We start from the raw sequence: 14,640 nt of genomic DNA on the forward strand, positions 1-14,640 counted from the left end.
TCTTTTCACACATTGCCTACATGTACAGGCACTCCCGCCCCCCCCCCCCCCCCATCCCCTGGGGCGTGCTCCCATATAAAAGGACAGGGGTGTTTGTAGGAAATTTTGGAAAGAACCCCTAAGAGGTACCAAGATACTGTCATGTAGGCGTGGCTTTAACTTTTTTCACCCCTAAGAGGTACCGATTCCTAAACAACGTGTAATAATCTGTCATATTTTTTTCTGGCTCAATACCCTAAAAGGTACCACAAAGAAACCCCTCTGTAGACCTTTTGAGGATGAACACCCTAATAGGTCCCAAAACCGCTTTTTTAACCCCTAAAAGGTAAGACAAGCATCCCCGTCCTTTTCAGATTGGAGGACCCCCCACCAGGTCTCCAGCATCAAAGTTGAGCTGGGTGACAAAGGCACACTACGGTCTGATGTCTGTATGATAAGCTTTGAACTTAAACTGGATTATAAAAAATACAATGCAGATCTGACAGTGTCTGTTACAGTCTTCATGTTTGTTTGACTATTTGTCCTAACTCTGTCAAGAAGCAAACTTAAAATATCAGCACTGAAAAAATCATTTCAACACCTGGTGCATTTAACAGTATGCTTTTAAAATTATTCATCACCATATTCAACTTTTACTGCTAGTTTTTGTCCAGATGTGATGTCTAATAAGTAATAAACGACACAAAATTCACACTATTTCTTTTAAAAGGACTAGATTTTAAATAACCTCCCCCTCCCTTCTCTATTCAGCCCAATAAGACCACATGCCTATGAGGCTTAAAATAACCTTAAAACTAGACACTCAGTTTTCCTTTAATCGTTCCAATATAGTTATTATTAAACACACTGTCTCAGGGTGTTGGCCGCTGCTGCGGTAAAATGCTTCTTGCCTTGTAATAGCCTGTCAATTGTGTGGGTATCTCGGCTAATACTTCTTTGGCTAATGCAGCAGGAGAAACCTAAAATAGAAGGTTGTATAAATTAGTGTGAAATGTAAATGAGCTACTGAAATAGAATTGTTTACAAATAGCCTGTTCAGGCAAATGCTCTTAATAAAAAAAATATACTTGTTTAAACAAAAGTACAAAAACCAGTATTGTTATGACCAGTAATCTAAAACATTTAGTACCTAAATACTCTGCATACGAGCCAAGTGGCCCATCAGGCTGGAGCTTATCCCGGTTTCAGTAGCATGAAGCGACTAGGAGTATTTCTACTCCTCCCTGGATGGGATGCTAATTCATTGCAGGATTACCCCGCAGCATTAAGTTTGCCAATACCCATTTATACACCTGGGTGGAGAGAGGCACTGTAAGAGTAAAGTGTCTTGCTCAAGAACACAACACAATGTCTGCAGCCAGGGCTCAAACTCAGACCGCCCAGTCTGGAGTCGAGCGCACTAACCATAAGGCCACTGCACCTCCTTGTATTTAGTATATAATGCTAATTTATTAATTAGTCTTGGCTACATTTGGTTTTCCAAATTTCTGTGTTTACAATCACAATCTATATCCTTATTACAAGACTAAATAATAGATTAATTTCATTATTGTGTCTTGACTTTCTGTTTGTAATATACATATACTTAATAAATTAAAGCCTTACAGTTTTGAACTTCCTAAAGGGGACAAATTGAACAATATCCCTCTGAGCAGCTTTGCCATGTGACATCAGCCTGCTAGCCAGAAGAAGAAGAAGAAATTAAGTAGCAAAATTCTCAACCTTTTCAAAGATCAGTTTAGCATATAAAGTCAGAGTATTTTAATGAGAAGCTTAATTCTTAAATCTTAACACACCTTTTCAGTCTAATTAAGATCTATAGACACATTGTTTTGCACATTATGAGGTAACTATCATTGTTTGAAACTAAGTTAATTTTGAACTTTGTTGTTCACTTATTACTGTGTTATGTTTAACTACATGTAGTGGACTTGCTAGGTGTAATCACAGCATACATCAATGTGATAATTTGCTTATAAGAAAAGATGCTTTACAGAGTGACATTTTATAACCACATGATATCCATCAACATTAAATATCAAGCAATGGTAAAAATTAAACCACAACATACATAATTATGCATGTATGCTGCAAAAAAACTCTCCAAAACATTGAAAATTAATAATCTGTGATCAGGCATTCTTTTTTGGGGGGTGATCAGAAAAAACGAATGCCTGATTGCAACATGTTACCATTGAAAATGCTGGTTACTTACACTCTGTCATCACTGTCTAGCTCTTCCATCATTTGAAAGTCAGCACTTCCAACACCAACAATAATGATTGACATAGGAAGCGCTGAAGCTGCTACAACAGCCTGCTTGGTCTGATCCATATCTGTGATTACGCCGTCAGTCAAAAGGAGCAGTATGAAGTAGTGCTAATGACAGGCAATTATAAATGTGTAAATTCCCTTAGATTGGATATCAACCCTTTTATTAATAATTTGAGCTATATGTTTCGTCTCTCTGCAAAGGGCTCAAAATATTTCATCTGTTTCACAGTGGATACAATTTGTTAGTTTGTACTGTTGACCGGTCAGTTCATAGTACATCTCACTGCAAGGGCTTAAAAATGGTGACCACTCAGTTTATAATACATCTCACTGCAAGGGCTTAAAATATTTCACCTGTCTCACAGCAGACACAATTTGTCAGTTTGTACTGTTGACAAGTCAGTTCATAAAACATGATGGTAACTTGATTCACATGTTGGGAGTGAGGGGTGCTGTTTTAATTACTTTATAGGCTGCAGGGCTTCTTTGACATGTACTGGACATGGCTGTAGCTAGTGAACAGGCTCTCTAGTCAGTCACAGCTAGTTCCTTCTTGACCCATCTAGCCACGACCAGATCGTTCTTGGCCCTTCCTTCCAGCCAGGGCCTGTTCACAGGCTTGACATGGGTGGGAAAAAAAACCCTTTAGATGTACTTGAGCATAAATTATTATAACTTACAGTGACAGCTGGGGTTTGAGCTGCTTGCATTGCAAAGTGTGCAACATGATTGATGATAGGCGAGATGTTAGTTGGACCATAAAGCTGCACACTTTGTATACAAGTTTGATAAGCTTGGACTAAGCCAGGAAGACCTAACAGATAAAAAACATACAAGTCAACAGGTTATGAAAAATCAATGAGAAACATGTTTGACATGTATCAAAACATAACGATATCGATGGTGTAATTCTACAACATAATCTTGTATACAGTGAAAATTCAGATGTACAACCGTCAAACATTTGCAATTGAAGATGACATAGGAATGTTGAAACCTGTTTTGTAAAATGAAAAACGTTGTTTCCTTTCTGATAACAATATCCTTGACAATACTGCTGTTAGTACACATGCTTTTATAAAAATACTGACTGTACTTGAAAAGTTACTCATGCGTAGGCTTTTGTACATTATGCTTTTATTTCCCCACTAAAATGCTCCACCTAAATGCTCCATTTTTTCCCCTAATGTGCTCGGTCTCCCCTAAATAAGTCACTAAAATCCTTGGTTAATGCTCATACATAGGGTTTTTTAAATTTTAATAATTTTAATATTTCAACACAGTCAACAGTTCAGAGTGCTTAACAAAAACGTATACCTAGTATAACAGGTTAACAACAACGTATGTAATAGTTTTAATACACCAGCAGATAATTCTCTAAATGATCTGTTGTTCTGTTAATCTTTTGTCCCCTTTCAGAGAGTGATACTTAAGGGAAGAGGCTAAGTTAAAAGTCTTCATTTTCTTGTGAAAAAAAAAGTATAATTTGTATTTCTATTTTCTGCGGAAAAAATATTAATTTTCTGGGAAATGCCACTAAAATGCTCGAATAACACTTAATGCTTTTGCCTCACTAAAATGCTTGAAAAAATGCTAGTATAATGTACAAAAGGCTACTCATGCGACTGATGTTTCATGAATAATTAATTCAAATATTAATTATTCAAAGACCATCCAAACACCAATAGGCCATATTTGTCTTCTCGGTATTGGACTGGAACTAGTAATGGAGGCTCATGTGGGGGAATCTCATAAAATAGAGATTTAAAATATCATTTTCATTTGAAAAGACTCCCTGCATTAGCCTCATTTGCAAGCTAGAATTCCTAGGCTAATACTGAGAATATGAATATGGTCTATTCAAAACAACAAAAAATAAACAAAACAAAAACAGATAGAATCTTGTCTTTATATGACTTGCTAGCTCTTTGCCTGCGGCCATGTGACAAACGCCTATTATGAACAGGAAATGCCAAAATGCTTATTGAGAATACGTAGTCATACCTGCACAGTATGGATTACTGGGATTGAAGTTTAGTGGAAATTGATGAGACACCTAAAATTGAACATGACTTAAGTTCACATCAGACAGACATTAAAATCATCGATTATTTCTTTTCATTATAACACTGATGAGATCACAAATAAATAACGAAATCAGTGTACGCCCTATATAGAGCAGTTATCATGATTAGTTCGTACACGTTTTCCCATGCTTTCTGTCAGCTAGATATAATTACTTTGAGTTCTGACTGATTCACTGGATTGCCTGCGTCCTTTGTGATTGGTTTTCGTTTTATGACACTCAATTGAAAACTGCTCTAAGGTATAGTAGTAGGGATCCATCTATCTCGTGAGATGATGGAAGCACCTTAGTTGGTCAAGACCGATCTTGTGGAGAGCAGTGTCTGGAGTGGTTCAACAATACAATCCCTGTATCACAGCCTCCTGCTGGCATTGCAGACGGAGTTGGAGGGTGCATTGATGGCCTGAGTTTGCTGACCAGGGAAAGCACTTTTCACCAGACAAGGCATTTTTCAGATGATAGATATTATAATTATTATTAAGTCATTAAGGGCCATAACACCTGCTGCAGCTGAGTATATTTGATGAGCCCTTGATGTTACAGGTGAACTGGACTATAGTTGATACAATTCACCTACAAGGTAACAAGTTTGTTACGAGCGTGAAGATCAAGGCTACAGTTGTCTCAAAAAAAAATGACAGCCCTGGTAATTGACATGGTAATTTACCTGATATGTGGGTGGAATTCTTGCACCAAAACCAAAAGAAGGAAACAACTTGTCACTGCAAAAGCAATCAATGTTTTAATCAGTAAATGTTTCAGTGAAATCATATCATTTTCTTGTTATTATTAACATTTAAAAATCTTCGTAATTTATAAAGAATGCAATTTTTAGTTAGATTTTGTATCTAGCCATTCTTGTAAAGTTTAGTTGTTCAAAACAAAAAGCCATTCAAAAGTTACAAAATAACCATCTTTACTCCCTTAAAACATGATAGCCTTGCAAGTTAGTTGAATTTATTGAATCCATCAAATATGTTTAAATCTTAACATTTCCAAACATTTTGAAAGTATTACTCAAAGCCATTTTCAATCACTGACAGTAATAAATACCTGTCATAATCCTGAATGATTTCTCCAACAGCTGTTAGTGCCTGCATGTATTCATTTGGGGCGTAGGGGTTGATGTAGTGAAGGGAGGTTGATTTGCTCGGATCACCATTGGAGGCTGTAAAATCTATTCCTACCTGTTGACCAGTTTAAGAATGAGTAACCACTTAATTTCAAATAATATTGACAGATGAAGGAGAGGTAATAAATGATATTATTAATTTTGGAGATTTCATCAGTTTCTTAACATGAAAAACAAGCTTGCCAAAAATATTATAGTTATAAACTGGAAATTGCACACAATTTTATTAACTGAAAAAAAAATTGCATTAAAATTGTATCGTCTTGCAGCTTTGCCACTCACATGTGTGTAACTGATGGTTTTGCCACCCGTGCCCCTGGACCAAACACGACAGCCTGCTTGCAGGTTATCCTCCCAATGTTTCAAATCATTTTCTTTTCCCACAAGAATAGGGGTTAAAAAAAAATCCAGATTCCACTGTACGTGTTGATTACCATATCCAAAGAGGAATCAAGAAACTATCAGTCAGATTATCTCCAAATTCTATATTTAATTATAAATAAGTGACATTCTAATAATCCCTAAATTTACCGTAAAGTTCAGTTGACAGCCACCCTGGATAAAGTCTAAAAATGAGGACACTTTAACAACCTACAAAGTAATGAAAGCTCAAAGTAAGTGCATGTACACTTGGCAGATCTAACAGGTTCAAGGGGGTTATGCTGGAAAAACAATTTTTGATAGTTTACCGACTAGAACACTTCTCACAAATAAGTGTTGATTAGTGATTGACCTAACAAAAATGTCTCACTTTGTCATCCAATCAGAGGTAAAACCAAAACCAATCATGACTACTTGCTTATACACTTTTCCCTGCTCTGTGCTGGCTACAAGTATATATTTCAAGTTTTGGTTCAATTGTTCACTTGACTGTGTAGTTACATGACTGTGTTCTTTGTGTTTGGCCAAAGTCATTACTTTCACTTGGCTTTGGGTTTTCAACTCTCAATTGAAAGCCACTCCATTGTACAGTAAGTCTGCATTTATACAATCTTTTTTTTTTATACATACTCACCTCACACTTTGAAAGGAAGACTGATCCAGAGTTCTTGTACCCACGTTTTTTCTTTTGCTTCTTCTCATTTATACATGGCCACTGAGTCTAGAAATGACATGGAGAGAAATAACCATTTCCGATCATCACTTCACAGGATAATTTGTGTGAAAATTAAGATGGGGGCTGGATATTGTGATTATAAATGTTATAGTTTTCACTGATAAAAAAATAAAACTGATATGTGCAAAAAAAGGCAAATTAAAGGCCGGATACTCTTTTATTAAACTTGCATAATAGGTCATTTCCAAGTCGGCTGTTGCCTCTGTTTCAAAACAATTCCTTATGCAGGACTTAATTTAATGTGCTGGAGAAACACAATTTTTCATGTGTACTGAATGGTTTTGCACAAAGACTCATTTTAATGCAGAGGTAAAAGGTACATCCCAGTTTTAAAGAAACCATCCCTTCCCATGGAAGGTCACTGGAAATTCCAGGAGGAAGGGGCTCAGTCTTGAAAACAAGAAATTTTAAAGAAAAAATAATGATTTTGTAGCTGAAATTCCCTGATATGCGGGGGGTTAAATCAATAATTAAAACCTTCTGTGGGTAGGATATAGAATTTTCTGGAAAAGCATAAGGCAACTGGAAAATGGCCTACTGAGAAAAATTATTTGAAAAAGGTGATTCACAAAATTAATGCCTATACCTCCCTGGGCTGTTGAATTGAACACATCTCACGGAGATTTGTGGTAAATGCACCAATGAAGTCGTGTGTTCCATCTGAATCCCAGTCAAAACATGCAATCTGAAGGACAATAATTTTATATGTTAATTGATCATTGTTATAGTTGTAAATTAATAAAAGACAATTTGGTGATAAAATTCACCCTGACTAAATAACTTGCTAATTAAGGAAATGAAAAATTACAGACATACTCTGATGGTCCTGTCATAGTCTCCATTGCAAAGTTGTTGAACTGGTATTTGAAATGGTTTCCATTTGGGATTTAAATTGTTCTGAATAACCTGTTAATCAATAAAATAATATTCAATTATTTAAATGCTGTGCCAGCAGAGCAGCCACTTACAGTAATAATATACAGAATTTCACATCACTTTAATGATTTTCACATTGCACTGTTTACACTGTTATTTTATCTTTATTTATCTAATTTTAATGCAGTTTTAGCTCATTTTACATTATTGTACTTTAAGTTTTTAGTTTTTAATACGCAGATATTATTTTATAGCTCACTTTTGTATTGCGCAGGTGATCACATATATTCATACAACCTGTGCAATATAAATTATTAATTACTATTATGTTATGTGAGCATTGACAGTTTGTGTGATTGAGTGACATAATTTGTGCGATTTTGACAAGATCATCTGTCGTGAATATTCCAGAATGCAATCAACATGAGCTAAATGTCATTTACTGTGCTCGCCAGTAATTTTTTTTTTTGCAATATTACGACTTGTAAGTAAACATGTTAAGCATCTCTCTGAGCATTCTTCAAAAACTTGTATTGATCAAAATGCTGTAATCTGAGTCCAAGAGACCAGCCCTTATGTTAACACGTAAAATAGAAATGGCATTGAAATTTAGGACTTGAATATCTATCAAGAACAGTGTTTCATTCAAATAGCTTTATACATTATAATTTATGATCAAATTATACACAGTTTTACATAAATTACTGAAAAACGTTCACATTTCAAGTGCAACGCTACCCACTTATAATAATTGTTCAATATTTGGTCTTGTTCCTTTTTGTAAGGATCTTTACTTATATGCAAATTTACAGTGTTTCTAAACAGACCTCTGTTCTGTGCACAACAACAAATGTTCCATCTTCTTTTGATCTTGCAAGTTCCAAATAAGGATCACTCTTTCCAAGAAAATCCTGTATAAAAACAAATCCATGGGACAGGTGCTCTTGAACTGGACCGTATATTTGATTCAAAAAATAAAATACTTAGAGAAACCGGCAGAAGTATTAAAAAAATGAAACTAGAAGCCAAGAATTTATCTCACATATATTGAGCACTACTTGTTTGAACCCAAAGCTGGTAAATCATTCTAATGGAAAACTACTGTGTCAGAATTACCATTAACATAGAGATAGTCACTGAACTTATAAAATGTGATGGAAAGTATTTAATTAATAAATAAATTACTATTGGCAACTAAACAGTAAGAACAAAAACAATGTGAACTGCATATTCAGTTTGTAAGTACTGCTATTTCCAAAGGTTGTGCATGGCTTCCTTGATCTTTAATATCAGAGGCAAAGTAAAAAATCTTAACACATCTCATTTGAGACTGGAAAATAATGATGTTCAGAACCCCTAAAATGTTCATAGTTATGTGAGTAACATGTCTCATCTATCCATCACCAGCTGCATATGATTCATCAACAATGTCCATAGTTATATCTTGAAAAAGTGCAATAAAAAATACATGTAGTGATAATAACGCAAGTGGCTGAGCACTTAAAGTACCAGACCTTTACAGAATGCTTTAACCTCTATAAGCTTCTGTGCCTCATAATTTAAATGTAGCAACCCTACAGCTAACCTTCTTGTCAAGTTTCTCTGCTCTAAACTGTAAAAGCACTTCATCACTTCCACCTGAAACTTCTTCTGCCACCACCTGGCAATAATAAAATTAATAAGGTCATTAATTACACCCTTATTAGGATAGGATTTTAAAATAGACCATGTCACTCACCGTTATGGTACCAGCCTGATTTGGAGTGCCTTTTAGAACAAGTGGTTTTGTGTAGGTTCCAGATGACACAAGCTGAAAACAATTTGACAGGATCAACTATTTGAGTAAGATCTTTCACAAAACTGTGAACAAAAATCATTAGAGAGAACTTGTATTTCAGTGGGTTGCTTTGAGATCCTCAGGATATGATGAGAACTTCACCAGCACTCGAGAAAAAATTCCTCATAGGATATAAAGTAAACTCACTTAGGATCCTTCAGAAATATCATTGCGAGACCTCAGGAAACATTTCTGTATATTTGTTCCCCTTTTTTAATTATGAATTATTTTATATGATGAAATACAAGATTGCCAAGAAAATCATCAAAGATTCTCAAGGATTTTCCAAACTTTTAAATGAAAAAAAGTTCTGTGAATCTGAGTTTTGACTTTTTTGTTATATTTCTAGTACATGTACCTGTTGTAGGTCATTTGTTCATTAGGCCATAATTTCAACTTAGGTTCATTTGTGTCAAAGGGGAAAGGAGTCTCTGGGACCAATAATAATATTTATTATACCAAAAAATTTGAGACAATTTGAAATAATTGCATGCGTGGCCTAGTGAAGATGAAGGCCAGGTGGACTACAGAGTCAGAGACCAGGTGTTTCTATCTAGACAAGTAGAAAGTAATAATAAAAAAAAATGATCTGGGGGGTTAGGGTTATGGTAGGGATTTGGGTTAGGCGGGGTGGGTGGTGTGCATGTTATACATGTAATCATTTAACAGCTTGCAACCCCCCCCCCCCCCCCCCCCCCGCTCCCCACCAAGAAATAAAAAAAAGGTGGAAACAAAAAGTAAACCGGCTTAGCAAAATTTCGCTTTGGCTGGAACAAATAAATCTAGCTTGAACTAATCCTGACCTAAAAAACAAACGTACCTACAACATACCCAGTATCTATAATATCAAAATAATTTTATTGATTTATGAGCTAACCTGACCCAAAGTGCATTCCATTTCTCCCAAGAAATCTGCAGACTTAAGACTTGTAGTATTTGGATTGTCAATATCATAAATGAAAAACTTCAACTTTTGCAGCTCCTCGAAAAAGTAATCTATGATTACAGCTTTTGAAAATTGAGGATTTAATGTGTTATCCAACTTTTCTGTTCTTCCAACCTGTACAGAACAATAAATGAATTAACACGATTGCAAAATTTTTCAATAAAATATGATATCTTTAAGAACGTTGAACGTGTAAACTGCAAAAGGTTCCTTTGATAAAGTACCAGGACTACCGTGAGCTTATAAAGCTTATTTATATTTGCCCATTGAAGATGGAGTCAAAATCCGCGGGAATTTTAATTTACAAACAAAAGGTGGCAATATTTATTGAAATTAAAATTACTTTAACGAGTGCATCCTACAAAAAAGCAATAAACAAATTTTAAAGCTAAGATTAAGTCGACTTTTGAGCTGCATCAAGAGAAAGCATTCTTCATAAAAGCTGATGTTCATAGGGCGGAAGCTACCCTACACCATTTTAATAAGCTTACCTCGAACCAGCTGCTGTTTTTCAATATCATGACAACAGCCATTGGGTCAGACTTGGACATCACATCTTTATCGAGCAGATTCCTGCAAGAAATGTTCAACTGAACGCGAGTAACACATTGAGACGTGGACGGCACAGTTGGAGGAGGTGGTCCGTACGAAGCCTGCATAGCGAAATAAACTTCGTTTTTCCTCTCTTTCAAGACGTGAACTCCTCAGCACATAATTGCGCAGCTATCCGACAGGTTGTCTGACTTTTGATCCCTTGACCAATTGGAATCAAAATGAATTTTCCTCTCCAAACAAAAAGAACACCTTCGAACGCTTTAACGGCTCTCTGACAAATTTCGGCGGAGGCTTGGGACCGGATTCAGACACTTGAGATAGTTTTAAATGCAGTGCTGTTTGCAAATCCAACATGGCGCAGTACGTTGGAACAGTAATTGGAACCAAAATGGATAAGACAGTCAAGGTTTTGGTCACCAGAATGGCCCTATATACAAAATTGAAAACGGTAAGACGTTAAATTTATTTTTGGCTTTTTTATTTTCATCTAGAAGACTTAATTAAGTTGTTTTAAAAGTACTTTTCCAACTGGAATCGAATCCAGCCTGACCAACGTTTTTAGCTCATCTTGCTACTTTTTAACCTCTTCATACAAGTTCCTATGTTTGAGGTTCTTTGTATTTTAAAGTCTATGCGTGGTTTTCATCTCTGCCAGCTTTCCTGCGGCAATAAAATGAACATCAGATACCAACTGGGAAGTGGCTAGCGACATCAGAGGTTATTGGTTGACCTCAGTCTTCATCACCTAGGAGGGTACTTCCCGAAAAGTTGGGTGGGGGTGTGCGGCCCACTTCCCAGAACCCTTACCGTATTCATGACCAAAGTCTGCATTTTTTACTACCCTATTTATGACCTGACCAGAAATTTGCTAGCCTATTTATGACCATTGCTGCTAACACAGTTGTCCCAAACATAAGTTACGAAGGGCTTTTGTTGACGGTCTTATTAATAATGATGAAAAAGTAGCTTCTTCTAAGAAAAATACCTAATTCAAGACTAGAGTGCTAAAACCATACCCAATTGATAACCAAAATGGCCCAAATCGATACCCTAGTTATGACCAAGACAGCCGAAAAACCATACCCTTTGTGGCCGCACATACCTAGATAGTCCATATAAGGGAGTGCCCCCCTCTCCAGGCTTCATCACCAGCATGCGTGCAAAGTTGATTTGAATTCAACTTTGCAAGTACACTGGGGACTATCATTAAAATGTTCCGTTACAATACATAACATTTACTTCCACAGTAGCTCACAAAATTGTAAGATGTAATGATCTTAGAAGAAAAGAAGCTGGTTTCTTGTATTGTAAAGTAGTGACTAGAAATAACAATGAATCTTTAAAGTGTCACACAAGTGATTAAACACAACATTTTGTATTAATTATTGTCTCAAAAAAGGGGAGGGAGAGAAGTGCTCCCATGAGGAGGGATGCTAATTTTAAACTTTACCCAGAAGGAGGATTGCTTATTCTAAGGGGATGCTAATTCAAGCATTTATGAGTGGGTATCCTGAAAACCTACTGGGGTGATATTGGGGTGAGCTTGGCACTGCTACTCTCCCCACACCCAGGGCAGGTAGTAGTAATAGTTGTTTTCATGCTACATAAACTGGAACGTGGACCACTTTGGCCAAGAATGACCGCAAACCTTTGTTGGCTTAAATACGTAGTAAAGCCTGTTAAGCCCAACTGGCTCTTGGCCTTTGATGGTTTCTGTAGCATGAAGCGACTAGGAGTATTACCACTCCCCCTAGATGAGATGCTTGTCCATCGCAAGGCTTCTCCCCAACATTTTGTCTTGCTGACTCAACAATATGCTGGTACCCATTTATGCTCCTGGGCAGAGAGAGGTACTGTGAGAAGAAAGTGTCTCATCCAAGACCCTGGCTAGGGGCAGAACCTGTACCATTTGATTTCGAGACTGGTACAATAACCATTACGCCACCATTCCTCCTTCCAGCTTCTTTTAAAATTGCTTGCAAGATAATGGAAGATAAATAAGTGCAATAACTTCAGCTGGATATAAAACCTGGTCTAAATTACTAACAAACTTGCTACATTATCCCCATAGCACACGCAGACCACATACTCAATGTACATTTCAATTGTTAGTATTACTTAATGTTTTGTAACTATCCTCTTTGTTTCTGCTTTGATTTCAGTTCTTCAATGAAAGAAAAGTGTATTTTGCCCATGATGAAAATAATGAATGTGCAAGAGGAGATCTTGTTGTGATAAAGGAATGTCAAAGGTTGTCCAATCGCAAATACTTCACAGTGTTGGAGATTGTTGATAAAGTTCCAAGAGTTGTTGACCTAGAAACTGGACAGGTTCTTGTACAGGATAACAGAGAATGATATTTGTGATGAAAGTTTTCTGGCTAAGCTGTAAAAAAAGAAATTACATGTGGTTTTGGATGCTGCAATTTGGAAGAAAGAACCAGGGACCATTTCCATAACAAAACCCGTACTCAGCACATGACATGATGTGCTTGTGAGAATTCCATTAAGGAGTCAAGAGGAAAAAGTACTTGTACATATAAACTGTACTTAAACATATATATGACATATATGAATGGAACCATTACAACATGTGAAATGCAAAGCCAAATCCAAATTCTACCACAATAAATGAGTTGCAAAAATAAAACATGTTTAAAAAACCTTTCTGGTATTATTATAGTTCTAAATGTGCTTCTACTCAGTATATGTAACAAAAATGGGAACAAACAATTTGAAATTCCATGAAAAGTGTCTCTGTTTTGAAAAGTGGGTTGTTTAAGGTCTCTGAAGATGTTGTCTAAATTTCGTTTTGGAACATTACAGTTTGGGAATGTGTGGTAGTCTTGGTATTGTGCAGAAGACTGAAAGCAGTTGCCAGGAATGGTTAGAAATTCAGGTTTCAAGTTTAACGCAATCAACGGTAAAACAAACATACCATGAGTTACGATGCCACTTGAGAGTACAGTTTCGTTGTCTGAACAGCTAGTTATGGAGGTCGATATAAAGTCGTTCCGAACACCGCAGCTCAGATTGTTACTAGTCTATTCTCGTTCACGCTCTTTGGAATCTTCACGCAGTCCTTTTCCGTAAATTTACTTTTGTGTGACAAATAAAATACATTAAGTAACAAATAAAACGACAAAGGGATACGATACTTTTTGCTGGGCTGACTTTTTGCAGGTTGTCTGCAGTGTTCAGATAAAGGTAAATTTAAATTGAACTAGAAATTTCACTTGAAATGTAGATTATTCCTCACCCCCACCCCTGTCAAAACTGCAAAACGTTGACGCGGGCGCGCAGTATTTTCCCGCCATTTTTTTTTGTTTGTTTGCAAAGTTAGCAAGTTCGACATTGATTCGGAGAGTTCTGTTTCTTCTATATAATGTAAGGGCTAAGTCTTCGCTTTAATACGTCTATACGTCCATATTCACTTCTAGTGACCTTCGTATTGCCATTCAACTGTCCTTGGGTTTTGACCTTCGTTTTGGCGGAAAGGAGTGGCACGATCACACAGCCTGGAGAACACGGGAAACCATAGTGTGCATCGTTGAAAGGTTCCCGTTATACAATTGACTTTCCTCAGGAACTGGTTTTGATCGTTTTACCTGGCGTTTTGGACCTCGCTGTAGAGACAAGCTTCATGCCCTGGGAAATCATCAGAAAATTAGACTTCTTCGTTTTACTGCTAGACGACCATCTGTTACATTGGATCAAACAACTTTGTAACAAATTGTGAAATAAGTTGTGAAAATCGATCAGGAACAAAGAGCTGCTTGTTTACATCGCTCTCGCAAGTTGTTTCTAGCATCGTCTTT

The 14,640-nt window shown here is 36.5% G+C and overlaps 2 protein-coding genes across 3 annotated transcripts; one reads left to right on the forward strand and one right to left on the reverse strand.

Moving 5' to 3' along the window:
* Positions 1 to 43: 43 nt before the first annotated feature.
* LOC145464850 (copine-3-like) lies at positions 44 to 11,105 on the reverse strand. Of its 2 annotated transcripts, none has more exons than XM_081448649.1 (16): positions 10,760 to 11,105; positions 10,200 to 10,382; positions 9,224 to 9,295; positions 9,071 to 9,145; positions 8,313 to 8,396; positions 7,426 to 7,515; positions 7,196 to 7,294; positions 6,508 to 6,594; positions 6,024 to 6,083; positions 5,414 to 5,547; positions 5,028 to 5,082; positions 4,279 to 4,330; positions 2,955 to 3,088; positions 2,216 to 2,379; positions 1,606 to 1,678; positions 44 to 959 (listed from the first exon to the last, which is right to left on the reverse strand). In XM_081448649.1, the coding sequence occupies exons 1-16, from the start codon at positions 10,925 to 10,927 to the stop codon at positions 852 to 854; spliced, it is 1,638 nt and encodes a 545-aa protein (XP_081304775.1). In that variant the 5' UTR covers positions 10,928 to 11,105; the 3' UTR covers positions 44 to 851. The 2 variants fall into 2 exon arrangements, with proteins under 2 accessions (XP_081304775.1, XP_081304776.1); XM_081448650.1 differs by having other exon boundaries at positions 1,606 to 1,675; positions 10,760 to 11,104.
* A 57-nt stretch (positions 11,106 to 11,162) lies between these two features.
* LOC145464870 (small ribosomal subunit protein uS17-like) lies at positions 11,163 to 14,107 on the forward strand. Its single transcript, XM_081448673.1, has 2 exons — positions 11,163 to 11,271; positions 12,986 to 14,107. The coding sequence occupies exons 1-2, from the start codon at positions 11,176 to 11,178 to the stop codon at positions 13,178 to 13,180; spliced, it is 291 nt and encodes a 96-aa protein (XP_081304799.1). The 5' UTR covers positions 11,163 to 11,175; the 3' UTR covers positions 13,181 to 14,107.
* The last annotated feature ends 533 nt before the right edge of the window (positions 14,108 to 14,640 follow it).

The sequence above is a fragment of the Orbicella franksi genome, chromosome 13 (genome assembly GCF_964199315.1).
Source record: "Orbicella franksi chromosome 13, jaOrbFran1.1, whole genome shotgun sequence".
Classification (NCBI taxonomy): domain Eukaryota; kingdom Metazoa; phylum Cnidaria; class Anthozoa; order Scleractinia; family Merulinidae; genus Orbicella; species Orbicella franksi.

Coding starts and splice junctions, on each gene's coding strand:
- LOC145464850 (XM_081448649.1), bottom strand. CDS start 10,927: ATGCAGGCTTCGTACGGACCACCTCCTCCAACTGTGCCGTCCACGTCT. Junction 9,296..10,199: donor TGGAATGCACTTTGGGTCAG/GTTAGCTCATAA, acceptor AATTGTTTTCAG/CTTGTGTCATCTGGAACCTA. Junction 4,331..5,027: donor GAATTCCACCCACATATCAG/GTAAATTACCAT, acceptor GTTCAATTTTAG/GTGTCTCATCAATTTCCACT.
- LOC145464870 (XM_081448673.1), top strand. CDS start 11,176: ATGGCGCAGTACGTTGGAACAGTAATTGGAACCAAAATGGATAAGACA. Junction 11,272..12,985: donor TATATACAAAATTGAAAACG/GTAAGACGTTAA, acceptor CTTTGATTTCAG/TTCTTCAATGAAAGAAAAGT.